Genomic DNA, 17,379 nt, shown 5'->3' on the forward strand with positions numbered 1-17,379 from the left:
TTGAAGCGCATCCCAGCTCCATAGAGCATTTCTGGCAATTCTCCTTCCTTAACCTTCACTCAACCCTACCCACCTTCTAATCCTCCTCATTACCCCCATCCTACTCAAGTATCCTATTTCCTGTTCATGACTCCTCATAACCACCAAGTCCCCTCAATGCCCTTTCCATTTCCCCTAATACTCCCCATGTCCTCCCTATTCTTCAAAATACCCCCATCCATCCATACAGGTGAAATCCAGTATTTACTGTGGGCAGTCTTCAGGATTCTTTCTAACTGCTATCAATTTAAAGGTAAAGCCAACTTCCAATCAGCTAAGTATTTCACTTGTGGACCAGGCCAAACCTCCTCAAAATATTTTAAGAAGGTAGACTAGACCCTAACATTTTCTTAATTTAAAGGCAAATAGCAAGTGGATTGTCCAGGTGTGATGCAGCTGGTCAAACCACTTGACTTTGAGCAAAACAGAATTTATTTAAACACTACAGTTGAAATACAAACAAAAGAAAATGGAATTTAGTATGACTTAATTTTGGAAAATGTAACCGACCCAATACAGTAACTATTACTAATTAACTGCTCCAATTCAACAACATCCCTTAATCACACCCCTTGGCAAAAAGGTACATTCAAACACAGATTCTTACAGGCAGGAGGGAACAACATCCAAAGAGATTTCAGAAGGTCAGAGGAGTTGCTTATTGAAGCTTGCAACTCCCTTGGACTCTCACATCTTGTGACTGCTGCAGCTAAAACAAACTAGAAAAACCTGAACTTGGATAATTGGCCACTCCCCTTCCATTGTTAAATGAGATCCTTCCTAGACTGTTTGGCACCTCTGCCTTTACAACCTCTTTTCAAGAAAACCAAGGACAAAATAACCTTTTTTAAAGTGACAGCATCATCACACTTATAGCTGATAATTGGCCAAGCATCCAAGCTTAGCTGTCAAACCAAACCTGAGAAAGCTAAATAGTGGAGCCTATTTAAGTTACTTCAGGTTTCCTATCATAAAAGTATTCCAGGAGTATGTGATTGCTTTTTGTTCTCCCTTAATTTAAAATGGCTGAGCATTTGAATCATTTCAGATTATCAGACTAAAGATCGCAAGCACTGTTTCCTTCAGTATTGAATGGATAAGAGCATTTTGTCAATGCGAATAGTAATCTTGTGCATCTCAACACTTACCTGATGCTGATCAAAGTAATGGTCTATTGCCCTTTGCAAGATCAACTTTTGTAGTTGGGAAAAAAACTTTTTCTTTGTACTTCAATGTCTGTCAATCAAAAACAGTCCAAGAGCAAGTGACTGTTTTAGGTCCCCAATTGCACTGAGTTTCCACACAGTTCACAACTCCGGGAGGATGATACACCTCATATCCTGAAAGAGCGAACGCAATTTTGTTAAGATTACGGGGGCGGGGGGGGGGGGGGGGAGGGAGGAGGGGGAAGACAAACATGGATTTGGAACTTGAGCTGCTCATCCCTGCAACAAAAGGATTGTTACCTTTACGTGTCACACAGATGAACATTGCTGGAAACAGAAACGGCATGAGGAATCTCGGACATCCTACCTGCCATTTTTAAAGGATGCCTGAGTTGACTAGACTCAGTGAAAATCTTGCCTTAAGTTTGTCTTTTCTGTGTTCTGTTAACATTTCAGTGTCTATTTTCAATACCTGTTTAATTGCAGCTGCACTTCCATCTGATGCTTAAACTTCTTCAGCATACAAACTGCTCCTTTACACAAGCCTAAAATTTGTTTTATTTTTCTGTGTAAATTTCTATATGATTTTAATAGGAGTTGGCTATGTAAATTTGTCATGGCACCTTGTTGGCAATGGTGATACTGAGGCACCAAAGTCTTATTCTTTCAAGACTGCTAAGACTATTGCCATTTAGACCAGCTGGAATCACTTTAAATTGTTTTTTTTTTGGCATGAGATAGAGGGAGGAAATTTTTAACCAGAGATGATACAGAAAACAAAAAGAATTAATTATGTAATAACAGATCACAATAGGGCAATCAAACACAACTAAAGATAAGGAAAGACACGGTTGGTACGGAAAGATTCATTTGCGAATGACTGGGAGAGGTACTAAATTTTTTTATATATTCCAAATTATTAGCTGCTCACATCTAATTACTAACCTCAGACTAAAAATTGAAGGTAAGACATTACTGTCCATATTAAATTAAAATATTCATTTATTAATTTAACTATTTGCAGATTTGATGAATAACATGTTTTGACAGATCTTGAAATTTTTGATACATATATGAATTATTTTCATAGAAATATGCATCTCTCCCCCATTGCACCCAACAGGGGAAATTGAAACCAAATTGCAGAAGGGAGAATGGAATTCAAGCATGACTATTGTATCATTATGAAATGAAATGGGGATCAATTTGAGCTGCAAACCAAAATCTATTTATTGAAAACAAGTTTTCAATTTACTGCCTGTAGCTTGATGCCATCCATATCTTTCAGATGCGACTCAGTCCAAATATGGGAAGACACGAGCAGAAGAAGATGCAAAGAAATGGCTGACCGAACAGGCGGCACTTGAAAATCAGAAAGATTCAATTCGTAGAGAACTGATACAGCTCCGCAAAGAGAAGAAAGAGTTCCGTGAAGCCCTGAAAGCACTTAAAGGTACAAGCATTCACACTTACTCCCTAAAATTAGTAATTTTGGAGCTTAGTAATGGATTTGAATCACATCCATTTGTCACATGGGGACAGGAATCAATCAGTTGTTAAATACTGGATAAATAGTTAAAGATGTAAAGCCTTTTTTTTCAGTACTTTTGTTCTCAGAAGTGCCACAGTGAGTTAAAGATTTTTAACCTTAATTTCTAATACATCACTTTGGAAAGAAATAACTTAGGTCCACATGCAATTACAATTTTAATTTGTGTTCATTTTCAATTCTTTGCATGAAAGTGGCACCCTGATGCTTCAGAAAATAAAATATGATCATCTTTCTCAATAAGTCAGCTAATACAATATAATCAGTGGAGACTGAGCCATTATGCACCAAAGCTGAATTTCTGATTTGTGCTAAGTTAAATGATCAGACAATTTCATGCCGTGGACATAACAATTGACCCCACCCCATCAATTTATCGTTGAAATACTGGCCTAAAACTGCTCTTAATGCACGGTAGATATGAACTAATCTTGTCACACAAAGTTAAGATTTGTCTAATCCAGTCTAAATACACTTTGTGATGTGTGATAATTTAATTTCTGAACAATAATTATTTCAAGGTCTCTGGCAAAGGGATGGTGCTCAGACTGACCTTGTAGAAAACAGCCCAAAAAGATCTAGTGGCTTGTAGAACATCAATTTCCCACATTCCAACATTGATTTGAAACTGTAAACGTCTATAAAGGGATCTGTGATATAGAGCAAAAAAGAAAGTGCACTCATCAAGCAAGCTGAGCAACAAAATTTACATTCTTACAACAGTTAACCAGGAATTTAAAAATTGTTTTTAAAAATCAAATTATAATTAACAGTTTAGTCATTGAACAGAAGGCAATTTAAAGATTGTGATGAACATATATCTTGAAGTCAGAACTGAAATATCAAATAAAAGAAATATTTGTTTTAAAATTTGTGTAATTTTCATAGAATCCCTAGTGTGGAAGCAGGCCATTTCAGCCCACACCAATGCGGAAAAGCATCCCACCTAGACCCAGCACCCTATCGTTTCCTCATATACCATGGCTAATTCACCTAACCTGCAGGTCTTTGGACTATGGGAGGAAACCAGAGCACCCAGCAGAAACTATGCAGACACAGGGAGAAGGTGTAAACTCCACACAGACAGTCGCCCAAGAGTGGAATTGAACTTAGGTGCCTTGCACTGTGGGGCATTAGTGTAACCGCTGAGCCACCGTGACACTCCATACTTATCAAATTAGTTTTCCACAGCCAGAGAAGTTGTTCAGTGATCATGACTTAGGACACCTTCAACCCTTCAGTTCAAACGGTTTTTGCGTTTTCTATGTTCTACTGCAATGCAATTGGTGCATAAAATGTTGCATTTCATTTCAACTTACAGATTCTGATTTGAGTGCATCTGCAAAGACTGAAATAGTGCACCCAGTAAGGAGCAAGGTGTCACTGACTGTAGTTTCTGGATTTTTGTTTAACTGTGCAGATGAGAACACCAGAAGTTGCTGTCAGTTTTACACAGGCAATGCAGAATAATGGCAGTTTTGCAGTCATTTGCAGCCACATGCTGGGCCATCAAATTCATCCACTTTGATCTACACTACTTTCACTCTTAATTTCACAAGCCTTTACTCTAAATTGTCAAGTGAATACACTATTGCTAGCCATGTTCATCCAGATCAGAGATGTCCTCTTTTCCTTACTGCAATGTTATTATCAGCTCACACAGTCAGCAACTCCTCACACAAAATATTTAAATACTCCAATGCACAATGGCAAATCTCAATCATCTGTTTCACTTCTTTTTCTGTAACATCTATTGCCATCTGGTGGCCAACAAAAGTATATTCACCTTCTTTAAAGAAAAACCTTTTTTAAGTTATCCAGGCCCCATCCATCAAATCAAAAAATCAGAAAAGATCCTGCGTTGGTTGATATTAATCCTCCAATCAACTGAAAACATTAAAAAACTAAATTAGCATAAATACACAAATAAGTAGCAGTAAAACAACAAAAATAACATAGACCAAAGTTTTTTAGTGGTTCTGAAAGGATCAATATTGCAGATTGCATTAGGCAAAACCCAATCTGATGATACCAGAAAATAGAGGAGTCCAACTCCAGATCCCAATGAGGTCAGATGTATCATCTTTGCTCCTGAAACATTTAGAATTATGTCTAACTAACGAATGTAACTTGTAAATACTACTATTTTGCAATAAACTACATTTTGTTAAAATGAATGCCTCTTCTTGTTGTTAAGAAGAGGTTCATTCTCTACCACTGTTATCCAAATAGTCCATCCAAATCTCTGAATCAGTGTAAAAAGGATTGGTGATGACTTTGTTAGCCCACTGGTGGTTTCCATGCCTCTGAGTCAGGGTGTGTCATAACATTTCTGAACAGATTAGTGGCAGTACCCTATCCAAACCACAAGCACCTAACCACACTGTCAAAATAAAAAAAATTATTAAAATGCGGCAGGACGGCATGGTGGCTCAGTGGTTAGCACTGCTGCCTCACAGCACCAGGGTCCCAGGTTAGATTCCAGCCTCGGGCAATTGTCTGTGTGGAGTTTACACATTCTCCCCGTGTCTGCATGGGTTTCCTCCGGGTGCTCCGGTTTCTTCGCACAGTCCAAAGATGGGCAGGTGAGGTGAATTGGCCATGCTAAGTTGCCCATAGTGTGAGGTGCATTAGGCAGAGGGAAATAGGTCTGGGTGGGTTACTCTTTGGAGGGTCGGTGTGGATTTGTTGGGCCAAAGGGCCTGTTTCCACACTGTAGGGAATCTAATCTAATAAAAAAAACAAAAATTAAACATAAGAAGTGATACAGTAAGTATGTGCATAATGTCTTGTTTCAATTTGTTCATACCTCACCTTGAGCAATGGAAGTATTTAAAAATGTCTGAAAAAGCTCAGGAACTTTCTTCTGCTCAGTGTCTCTTCAAACAAATTAATGCAGTCTGCAATTTTTTTCAATCCAATCAAATATCTTTTCCATGTTTTCATGCAACAGTGCAAACATCCGGAGTTCCTCCATGGCTTTAACAGTATGTCAGTGGGCAGGCATTCGTCAGACTCTTCAGGATTACAAGACCCCTCAGCCATACTTGTAGGGATTCAAAGAGAGCTCTCAATGTCTAATGATGACTTGATGCTGATCTCACACAGTAGTGATGCTTCATTTCTGGTCTACTTGGCTCATGTGTACTTATGGCAAGTTGGCACAAGTTGCACTAATCCAGAGTTAGTTAAAAATCATGCAACATCAGGTTATAGTCTAACAGGTTTATTTGGAAGTACTAGCTTTCGGAGTGCTGCTCCTTCATCAGGTAGCTATGGAGCAGGATCATAAGAGATGAAGGAACATCTTCCAAATAAACCTGATGGACTATAACCTAGTATTGTGTGATTTTTAATTTTGTCCACCCCAGTCCAACACCTGCATCTCTACATCATAATTCAGAGTTAGATAGTCTTTTATTGGAGATGGTCATTACCAGACATTTGTGTGGTGTGAATGGTACCTGCCACTTGTCAGCTCAAGCCTGGATGTTGTCCATATCTTGTTGGGGTATTTGAATATGGACTAAATCTGAGCAGTCATGAATAGTGCTGAATATTGTGCAGTCATTGGCGAGCATCCCCATTTCTGACCTTATGGAGGGAAGGAAGATCATTGTTGAAGCAGTTGAAGATGGTTGGGCCTAGGACAGTACCCTGAGGAAGTCCTACAGAGATGTCTTGAAGTTGAGATGACTGACCTCCAACAGCGACAACCATCTTCCTGTGTGGTAGTCATCACTCCAACTGGTGGAGTGTTTGATCCACCCCCACCTCCTCCTCATACCTGGTGATTCCAGTTTTGCTAGGGCTTCTTGATGCCACACTCTGTCCAATGCAGCCTTGTTGTCACCTCACCTCTGGAATTCAACTATTTTTGTCCATGTTTAAACCAGGACTGTATTGAGGTCAGGAGTTGAGTGGCTGAAACTTTATTGCTGGAACAGCACAGCAGGTCAGGCAGCATCTAGGGAACAGAAGATTCGACGTTTCGGGCACATGCCCTTCTTCAGGAATTCAGGAGTTGAGTGGCCCTGGCAATACCAAACTGGGTATCACTGAGCAGGTACTGCTTGATAGTATTGTTGGTGACACCTTCAATCACTTTACCAAAGAGTAGAGTGATGGAACGATAATTGGCCGAGTTGGATTTGTCCTGCTTTTTATGCACAGGACACACCTGAGCAACTTTCCACATTGTCAGGTAGATGCAAATGTTGTTTTCCTACTGGAAGAGCTTGGACAGAATATGGCATCAAGGAGCCCTAGCAAAACTGGAATCACCAGGTATGAGGGGCGGGGGTGGATCAAATGCTCCACCAGTTGGAGTGATGGGAGCAACAAGTTCTGAAGCACAAGTCTTCAGTACTTTTGCTGCAGTGTTGTTACCCTTTGCAGTCTCCAGTGCCTTCAGTCTTTCCTTGATATTACATGAGTGAATCAAATTGGCTGAAGACTGGCATCCACTCGACACATCTGGCTTAAGATTGCTGCCTTATCATTTGCACTGATTTGTTCGGCCCTTCCATCATTGAGGATGGGGATATTCATGGAGCCTCCTTCTCCAGTGAGTTGTTTATTGACTACCATAATTCATGATTGGATATGGCAGGACTGCAGTGCTTAGATCTGATCTTTTGGTGTGGGATTGCTTAGCGCTGCCTATCACTTATGCTGTTTGGTAGTTTCACAAAGTTAACACTTCATTTTTAAGTATGTCTGGTGCTACTTCTAGCATGCCTTCCTGTACTCTTCACTGAACCAGGGTTGATCCCCGGGCTTGATGATAATGGCTAAGTGATGGGCCATGAAATTGCAGATTGTGCTGGAGTACACTTCTGCTGTTGATGACCCACAGCACCTCATAGATGCCAAATCTTTAATTGCCAGATCCGTTCAAAGTCTGTCCCATTTGGCATGGTGATAGTGCCACACAACACACTGGAGGGCTTTCTGAATGTGAAGGCGGGACTTTATCTGTGCAGTGATCACTCTTACCAATACTGTCATGAACAGATGCATGTTTTTCCCCTTCTTGTTGGTTCCCTTTGCCACCTACCACAGACCCAGCCTAGCAGTTATATCCATTAGGACTGGGCTAGCTCGTTCAGTGGCGCTGCTACTGAGCCACTCTTGGTGGTAGATATTGAAATCCCTCATCCAGAACACATTTCACACCCTTGCCAGCCTCGATGCTTCCTCCAAGTGCTGCTCAACATGGAGGGAGGATGGTACATGGTAATAACCTGAAGTCATGAGATTTCATGGGGTCTGGAGTCAATGTTGAAGAGTCCCAGAGCAACTCCCTCACAACTATGTGCCATTATACCACCATGTCTACTGGGTCTGTCCTGCTGGTGGGACAAGACACATCCAGGAATGATGATAATGGTGTCTTGTATCTATCATTCAGTGCATCTGATGTAATCTGTGTGATAAGCTGAAAGTGTTGACATTGAACCTGCTCACAAATAATGTTATGAATATTACACTCCTTGATTCTCTAAACCTTCCCAATTTGCCCAATCATGATTTTACTCATGCAACACAACCCCTTGATTGTTTGTTGTGTCAGTTTCAAAGCAGTTTCCTCAGTACAAATATTTTATGTCTCTAGGTGAAGACGATACAGTGCTATCACCAATGTCACTGGAAAGAAAAAAAGGTAAGTAAATTACATTTAAAGCATATTTAAACAGTTATAAGAATCCATGCATACTTTGGTTGTGAATTTCTATGTGTCAGCAGAAATGATCCAGTTAATAAAAGGCAAAGTGACACAATGATAAACTATTGGAATATTGGTGTGTATTGCCATGAAATTGAGGCACATTTACTTGTTCACCAAGAGACTGGAGAAGTGGGAGCAGTATGCCCCTCACTGCATGTGGCGAGAAAGGCTAATATTTGAATGACAAAAACAAAATTGCTGGAAAAACTGAGCAGGTCTAGCAGCATCTGTGGAGAGAAAGCTGTGTTAGTGTTTTGGGCCCATTGTTCCTTCTTCAAAGTAATTGGGTGAGTTGGCCCTGGCGAAGTACTTATTCACTTCTCACCCACTCAGCAATTAAGTGCCGGTTACGAAGGTCCATCAGGGATGTTCTTGACTCACTGCCACTGAGATTCTTAAAGAGGGAAATCAATGGCATCAACTCACCATCTCCCTGTTTACTTAACTTCCCAACAGGTAGGTCAAGTGGCTGGTTTCCCAACTAGGTAACTGGAGCAACATGCCTACAAGGCTTGAGGAGGTGGGAGAAAAGGAGACTCCAGTCTAGAGCCAAACAGGAACAGGAAAGCGGGAGGGGGGGGGGATGCTGGGCGTTGGGAAGAAGGTGTGCAGGGTTAGCACACACTCTTGCCTTTGCCTCTGAACTCTTGACTCTCTTCTCTCCACACACCACCAGACCCAAAAAGATCAGATCTATATTCTTGCCATTTGGAAATCTCATCTTCAGGTGATTCAGTGACCTTCAGGTCCCAGATGCTGGCCTCTGGCTGATGTCTTTTGGGAAGACAGGACTTTAACACTGCAAACTTTGACTTTGCTAACTGATCAAAGCCCAATCTGACAAGCTTGCTCATTGGTGGGATGGGGTGGAGAATGTATTACTACACCTCTATACTCAATCACTACAAAATTAAATCTCAGTCTTAAAGATGGAAAATGTGGGTAAATATGGTCAAAGTGAGAAAAAAAACTCAATTTCGATAGAAAAAGATAATTTTCAACTTCCCCTTTGAGGTTTAAATGGCACGTTCAGAATCTTGTTCATGAACAGCATTTTAATGCACTGTCACCTCATTACTCACCCAGCCAACCTCACTTCAATGCAGCTTCAAATTCTCCATTCCTTCCCTGAGAAACAAGATGATGCCCATATCTAACATGAGAGTCAGAGCAATGTCTCGCTTTACACTTTCTTGAAAACTGCCAGCCTCTCTGGCTTGCACTGAATTATAGCATACAGGGAGAGGCAGGCAGTTCGTAACAGTGTGGAGCACTGAACGATTGAGGGGTGGACAGGTTGCTATATGGTACTGTGGTACATCAATGTCACATCAACAGCAAAAGCCAGCTGGCTTTTTTTGCAAAACATACTGCAAGTGCTTCAGCCAGATGGTGAGGCCCGTTAGTAGAATGGAGACTAACATCATTGCAATTCTAATGTGATAAGGTGTCAACAGTGTCAGAAGAAATGGTGAGAAAATTAGCAAGAAAAAAGAATGAATGTACCAGAATAATATCAAGGGATAGGTACTCATTCTCAATTGATCCAAAGTAATCCATAACTGAAACTTCCTATAAATTGAGAGTCGTTCAATTCATATAATTTCAGATTAAGCTACATCTTGTACTTGGAATTCTTTAGTAACTCTTTAAAAAGGTTTCATTTTAGATGTTAAAAAGGAAATATGAATCATGCAGATGGTAATTCTGTTTATAATGTTCCCAGGTAAAAAGTCTCAAATTGCTCTCGAGGAGAAACTCAGATTATTGGAAGAAAAATGTAAAGATAAAGAGGTTGAACGGGTGGATGTGGAACTCAAATTAACACAAGTAAAAGAGAATCTGAAGAAAGCCGTTGCAAGGGGAGCAGAAATTAATTCATCCATTGACTCCAAATCAGACACTCCTGGTCTACAGGTACTTGAAAAATACTATTTTGCAAAAGAAAATAAATCAATCATGAAAAATAAAACAACTAACCTCATATGTGTTATCTAGAAGAGGTCAGTTTATGGAAATTTATTCTCTTTGGAGTTAGGAAGTTGTCTGTTCAAGGGTCACTCAGGTACTTGATCACAGCTTAGATTCCGATATCAGTACAAGATAGACTGCGGAAGTATTGCATTTGTCAATCAGTTTTACTAACCTCCCAGTTGCCTCTTCAGTTAAGTGTAAAATATATTATTATACTATCTGTAAGTAACAGCAGGTTCTTCTGGTGTTCTGACCAATATTCCTCTTTCAATCAGCAACAAAAACAAGTGAACAGATCAGCCATCTTATTGTACCATTTTGGTATGTGCAAAATCTTCCAACATGTTCACAAAATGGAGCAGTAATCTCATTTTGAAGTAATTAAATTGTATATTGAGTGCTTCAATGCATTTCAAGAACTATATAATCAAAGTCCCAAATAACATTAGTCCTTTTACCATTCAAGGAAAAGAAAAATTTCCAAAAACTGTTCACCTAAGCTTGAAAGTGCTTCCCTAAGAGGGTAGATTTTGTTCACCAAAATTCAGTTCAAAGTGAAAGTGATGCTCTAGATAATTTTTAATATCCACAGTACAGATTCAGGTTTTTCTCACCTAAAAGGTTATTTTAAAGATTCTATTGACCTCTGAACTCCTAAGCTAAAGAAAGGGTTCTTTTGTTTTGGAGGGGGAGGGGCTGCTGCTATGAGTGAGAATTTACAACCTTCATGTTAATGACTTATTCCAAAATATTTATCTTAAATGTTGAATGAGGCAAGATTCAGCATATACCTGAATTTCTATTCTCATAATAGGTGGATCATCTTGCTGGGAGTACAAAAATAGAAAGTCTTCCTTTTACGTTTACACAAGTGGATTGTACTAATGATTCCCTAATAGCTATACTATCAAATGTACTGTCTGGAATGTGATTAAGCTACATACCGGAAGAATATCACTAGTATCATCTCAAACTCACCTTTAGCTGCCTCATTAAAGCAATGGGCAAAGGAAGGGAACAATAAATCTAGATACTCAAAATCCCTGATTTGTTTGGAAATTTGTTTGGAAAGTGTACTCATTTGAACATGATTTGGAGGTGCAGGTGTTGGACTAGGGTGTACAAAGTTAAAAATCACAATAATCACCAGCTTATAGTCCAACAGGTTTATTTGGAAGCAATATGTTCGGAGCGCCACTCCTTTATCAGGTGGTTGAACATTTCAGCTAAAACAAATGATGATGTTCTCACCCAATGTCTTCAATATTTACATATACCACCAACACAAAAACAGATCTCTCACCTGACCATTTATGTGAACTAAGAGGATTTTTAGTCAGTATGACTTGGCACTTCCAAATTAGGTCCAGAAACAGAGTACAAAATCTATACTGCAGCAAGTGAAATGGTGGCTTGGTGGAATATTTTGACCAATGGCTTTAATGTTTTCTTGGTGAGAACTGTACTCAAGCTTAAAGTGAAAGTATTTGGCTTCCACTTGCAATTGTGTGGTCCAGCAATTCCTTTTCACTTTTGGTATGTATTGTCACATACTTAGTTCCAGAAATAAATGAACAGATAGAATGTGTTTTTAGTGGAAAATAAGAAAAATTTCTGCTCTTCACTGCTATTGGTAAGTAGCTCAGTTATTAAAATATTGTCTTGTGTTTCCCCCAGGGTGAGAATAGTTATACAGAACACCATTTTCTCCCTGTGAATTGTGCTTCAGAAATGAAAAGGAGAGCTCCCACCATGATACCTTCCAGTAAAGGGTGTGTCTTACGGAAGGCCAAGGTATCAGCATGTTTCGATAGCTTATCTTTAGTAGGAAACAAGACAACATGGGTTTAACTCCAGCTTTCCACCATCAGTATGCCAATTACATTTTTATTCAAATGACAGTTTCTCATCAGTATATAAATGTTCCCATCATAGGAAAATGACTGGAAAAGCATGTGCACAAACAGATCCATCCCAGATCACAATGTACAAATTGACCTTCAAATAATCCTTTTTAAAAAAAAAAATCTAGACTTGTATATTGATTATAGAATATGAACTGCCCAGCATTGGTGCAGGAGAATATTTCTATTTCAGTTGTCATGTGTATACATACCTTAAACACATGGCAACATGACCCATCTTGACTGTTCAATCCTATCTGCCAACTTTCAAGACAAGTATAACCCTAAACATGCATTGGAACTGAAAAGATTCATTTCAACACTTACTGGAAGTATAGCCAAAAAGACAAATCTATCAGCTGAAAAGTGGGATCAATGTATACACTAATTCTGGGCATAAACATGCATTTTGGCAGCAAAAAAATGCATATTAAAACTATGCATGTCAGCATACTTTTGCGTCATTATCAATGCTGAGTTCTGCATTCATATTATTTATTACACATGAATTTAATGGAAAATCATTTATGGAAGAGTATTGTACAAGATGAATTGGATTTCTGCATTGTAAAATCCTTAATTTATGGTAGTGTATCCAAATATCTTGCAAATATTTTCATACAGCACAGAAAATATGTATTGCCATTCACCTTACCCCCAGCACTCCTCAAATGGTTCCCTTGGCATTGTTACACAGGATCTAACTCAAGCGAGAGTTAGAAAACTTCAGATATTCAGTGCTACATGACTCTGGTAGTAGGTAGCATTCTGGGAGATGATGCATTGTTTGGGATGCCTCTTCATAGTCAGATGGTGTAGCAGAAAAAAAATTAAATTCACTTTATACATTCACAAGTAGAAATGATTAAAAGTAGTTATATATTTCACATCGGGAGAAAGTGAGGGCTACAGATGCTGGAGATCAGAGCTGAAAATGTGTTGCTGGAAAAGCGCAGCAGTCAGGCAGCATCCGAGGAACAGGAGAATTGACGTTTCGGGCATAAGCCCTTCTTCAGGAAGAAGAAGGGCTTATGCCCGAAATGTCGATTCTCCTATTCCTCGGATGCTGCCTGACTTGCTGCGCTTTTCCAGCAATATATTTCACATGGGCTAATACATGAAAAAGCTGTTTATTGAATTCAGTACAAAATGTGTTCAGATTTTGCAGTCAGTTGTGATTCAATGGCACAGATTTTAAGCTGTCCACAAAACCTTAGCACAAAAACTTAATTTGAGTCTGGAACAAAAATATGGGGATCTCCAGACATCCAGAAATAGTGATACCATCAAACAGGGTAAGCAGCCATTCACTCCCATTGAAGGGTACCAAGAAAATAAACCAAGAAAAGGACAGCCTTCATATTTCATAATTTGAGAGCAAAGCTTTTAATATGGTGACAAAATGTTGACAAAAAGATAGTTTGGTTCATAACATATTAATATAATAGAAACACAAATAGCATTACACAACTATAAAATTAGTGTTTCGTGGCCAAACATTGGCGCAAGTCTGCATGTGACTTAACATGCCATTAAGAACTGTTACACTTCACATGGTTTAATTTGCTCAGTTTTTAAATGTAGTATCACAACAAGTCCATAAAGATGGAAATGTGCCCTGTGGTGGAGCAGAAAATTGACAGTAAACTGGATTTTTGTTTTACATTTAACCACGCATTCTGTTGATTTCAAAAACAAACACACATTAAAACTGCAAAAGTCAGGATCCTTGTACAGACAAATCAAGTCAAAATAGAACCTTTGAGGGAATAATATCAATCAAGCAACATTCCAAAGCGTTAAAAAGGACAGTGAATTGTTTCATGATTCACAACTTGATTTGTCAAATTGCAAAGATTTGTTTTGTTTTCAATTACAGGAATGGGAGAAAAAGACAGGAACATGAAATGGATTGAAGAAGGTGGATGCAAAGTATTATTTATTAAAATGGAAAAAAAAGTAATAAATTTGAAGTGTCAAAAAGTTTTCAGAATGTTGCAAATGCAAGATCTTCCTACTCCTTCAGAAACAGCAAATAGGAGCATGTTCAGAAAATGAAATGCGATAGGATGTGGAGTCATAAGGGATTGTCATAGTTGTATTGCTATTGTATTTCAATACGAAAATCTTTCTTCAGATTGTGTTTCAGAATTTCTCCCATATATCACAGAATTCATTCCTTTATCTTGTAGTGACTATTCTAATTAAGACTGGAATGAAAATCCAATATGTTCAAACATTAATCAAAGACAAATTCTTATTTATAAAATTGTACATTTGCTATAGTAAGTGCGTGCCTTCAGGAAGAAATCAATAAATGATCATAACGATTTATCCTGATAAGTATGGATGATGATAGTTGGACTAGCCTTTAATATTGTTAGGTTAATCATTAAACAAGATTTTAACAAAAAAAAATCATTGACTCTTTTTGTATAAACTGTGAACGATGAGCACTTTGGGATGGAACCTAGACTGCTCAGTTAATGGGGAAAAAAAACAAAAATATTTTGAAGTGTCTGAAATTAATTTGGGACATCAATGCACAATTCACTCCCAAGCATAACTACATCATGGTGATATTTCACTCTAACCTCCCTTTCCTGCCTCAGAATCTTTATGCTCTGATCTATTAATGGCATTAACATCTGGAACCTAAACGCCTTGCTCAACAGCTATGCAAAATTAGTGTTCAGGTTATCCGTCCCACAATGTTAGGAGATAAAGAGAAACAGATATAAGAAATTTAAGTATGTAGGTATAATATTATCAAGCTCTAAGTCCAAACAAAGCTAATAACACCACATTTACCCCATCGTACATAATGTATGGTTCTGATGTCAGATTTTCTTAGACTTCTTCCTTCCAATGAATAAAAGGAGTTAGTTGCTCAATTCAGTGTCCATATTTCAATTAGATCAATGGATTAAGACCAATCATAGCCTGATCACTATAACTATAGGTAATCCACAAGTACTTTGTTAATACCATGACACAGAGGTAATGAATAATAATGCTTCATAAGATTATGAATAATTTGAATTATAAAAAGTAATGTGACACTTGCAGACATGGTGTGGCTATGATTACTGTAAAATTACAATATATATATTTTGAGAAAGCAAAATAACAATACCAAACCACCTAAAGAGATTAGATGGCATGGTAGAAGCCTTTAGTTAAAATAGTATCTTTTTAAAAATGAAGTAAAAAGAGAATTCCAGAGCTTTAGGTCCTGGGAAACTGGAATTGCAAGCAGGACTGGTGGAATAATACTCAAGAAACCAGGTTAGACGAGTCAAATCTCAGGATTGCGCAGCCAAGAGAAGGTTATAAACAGAGAGACAGACAGACAGGGAGACATTGATACTACCATATTGCTGCTATTTGGCAAAAAGGCTAAACTAAATGGGGTTCTAATATCACCAGAAAAAAGCCAGAAGAAATATTCATTTTGAACCTTAAAAATGTTAAATGTGAAAAGAGCTTTGAACAAATTGTAGCTATTCATTCAGTACCTTTGAGAAACTGCAGGATTCAAAAATTGTGTTAATCTTACAATCTTCAAAATGTAACATTTCTGATACTTTCATGCTATTACCATAAAAATATTACTGGTCAAAAATATTCTGAAACTCCTGTTTTGTTTAAAGCATTTTCTGAACTAATTTCTCATTTTTAATACTTGGACCAGAGCAACAAATGTTTCCTAAAAAATGCATATCTTAAAACAGGTTGTAAATAAATGGAATCAATTTGCAGTGTGTTTGTATGTTTCAAATGAGAATTACCATGTTTTCCTAAACAACTGTCCACTTGCCTTATTTACAGGATGTTACTGGTGTCTGCTTGTTCATTCCATTTTATAGTGAATTCTTCTGTGTACCTGGATAAAAGTAGGAACCAAAGCTGTTGACGTTTTTTACTCTGATATTTCTTGCCAGCTGACTGATTTGATATTCAGTCATGTACAATTTGATTGTCAGTTTTCAAACTTGCAATAAATATGGATTAATTTGTAAGCACTTTAAAGGGATAAGATTCTGCATATATTTAAGGACTAATGAACAATTTTCTTAATTAGCAGTAACAGATCGGGTTATTATGTACACTCCCTGCCCCACCTTCAAAAATAAAAAACTTTTGCATAACAATGTTATAATTGAGTGCACTATGTAACTGCAAACCATTTCCAGGACGTGAAATGTGACTAGTTTGTGCCATGACGCGATCTCTAACGTGACAGGTTGAACCCTGTGCTTTTGCTACATTTCTGCTTATTACTCACTCACTGACTATATTCTTAAAAATAGTTCCTGGGTCACAAGCAACAGAAAGCATCAACGTTTAGAAATGTTTGGAAGAGTAAGCAGTGAAATATTTAAAGTTTTCCCTTTGCTTAGTGAATCAGTAGGAAAACAGGAGAAAGTGAAAGTAGACTTCGTTTCCCCACTCATCATAATCAAACTTAATCCAGATAACCAAGGTTTTGACCATCAGCTGGAGATCCAGAGGAACTCCAGAATACCTTCTTTCTGGCAGTATTAAGTGCCAAAATCAGGCATTTAAGTGGTTGGGGGTTACCTTCCCCTGGGCAAGGATCCGGAGGGGCAGAAAGCCTGGTTTTTGTAAACTGTTAGCCAGTAGAGCTCCATTTCAGATGGTATAATCAGGAGCAGTTGCAGTTGTCAGCAATACACCAACTAGAGGCCCAGGATCAATGATGTTCTTACTATTTAGTGAGGGCAGTTTGGGGCTACATGGAAAAGGTCTCTGGGTAGGGTAGGGGAGGACAGGTTGGAAGAAATGCAGAGGGCCCTTCAAATCAGGTACTGGGTGTCAGCTGATGAGGAATCCTCTGAATACTTGCCAGAAGGATTTAGTTTTCCTTCTAGAATGTTCAATGAAAACCAAAAAGAAGTGTTTGTCCTTTGGAACTGGAATGTATTCTCTGCTTATCCTGTTTTGCCAACTCCAGTCAAGCAGGACTTGTCACCTGGGCCAGTGTTTAGGATA

General features: G+C 38.4%; 1 protein-coding gene across 3 annotated transcripts in view; it reads left to right on the forward strand.

Moving 5' to 3' along the window:
* The window catches only part of afap1l1a (actin filament associated protein 1 like 1a), a 211,746-nt gene extending 195,358 nt beyond the window's left edge, over positions 1-16,388 (forward strand). For all 3 annotated transcript variants that reach the window (XM_043703824.2, XM_087995440.1, XM_043703823.2), the window contains exons 16-20: positions 2,494-2,658; positions 8,372-8,419; positions 10,212-10,402; positions 12,137-12,253; positions 14,243-16,388. In XM_043703824.2, coding sequence (XP_043559759.2) covers positions 2,494-2,658; positions 8,372-8,419; positions 10,212-10,402; positions 12,137-12,253; positions 14,243-14,269 — 548 coding nt within the window. In that variant the 3' untranslated portion in view covers positions 14,270-16,388. The remainder of the gene's footprint in view (positions 1-2,493; positions 2,659-8,371; positions 8,420-10,211; positions 10,403-12,136; positions 12,254-14,242) is intronic.
* Positions 16,389-17,379: the final 991 nt, after the last annotated feature.

This window comes from Chiloscyllium plagiosum, unplaced genomic scaffold (genome assembly GCF_037043375.1).
Source record: "Chiloscyllium plagiosum isolate Xiang-an unplaced genomic scaffold, Cpla_swu_hap1 HiC_scaffold_16, whole genome shotgun sequence".
Lineage (NCBI taxonomy): Eukaryota > Metazoa > Chordata > Chondrichthyes > Orectolobiformes > Hemiscylliidae > Chiloscyllium > Chiloscyllium plagiosum.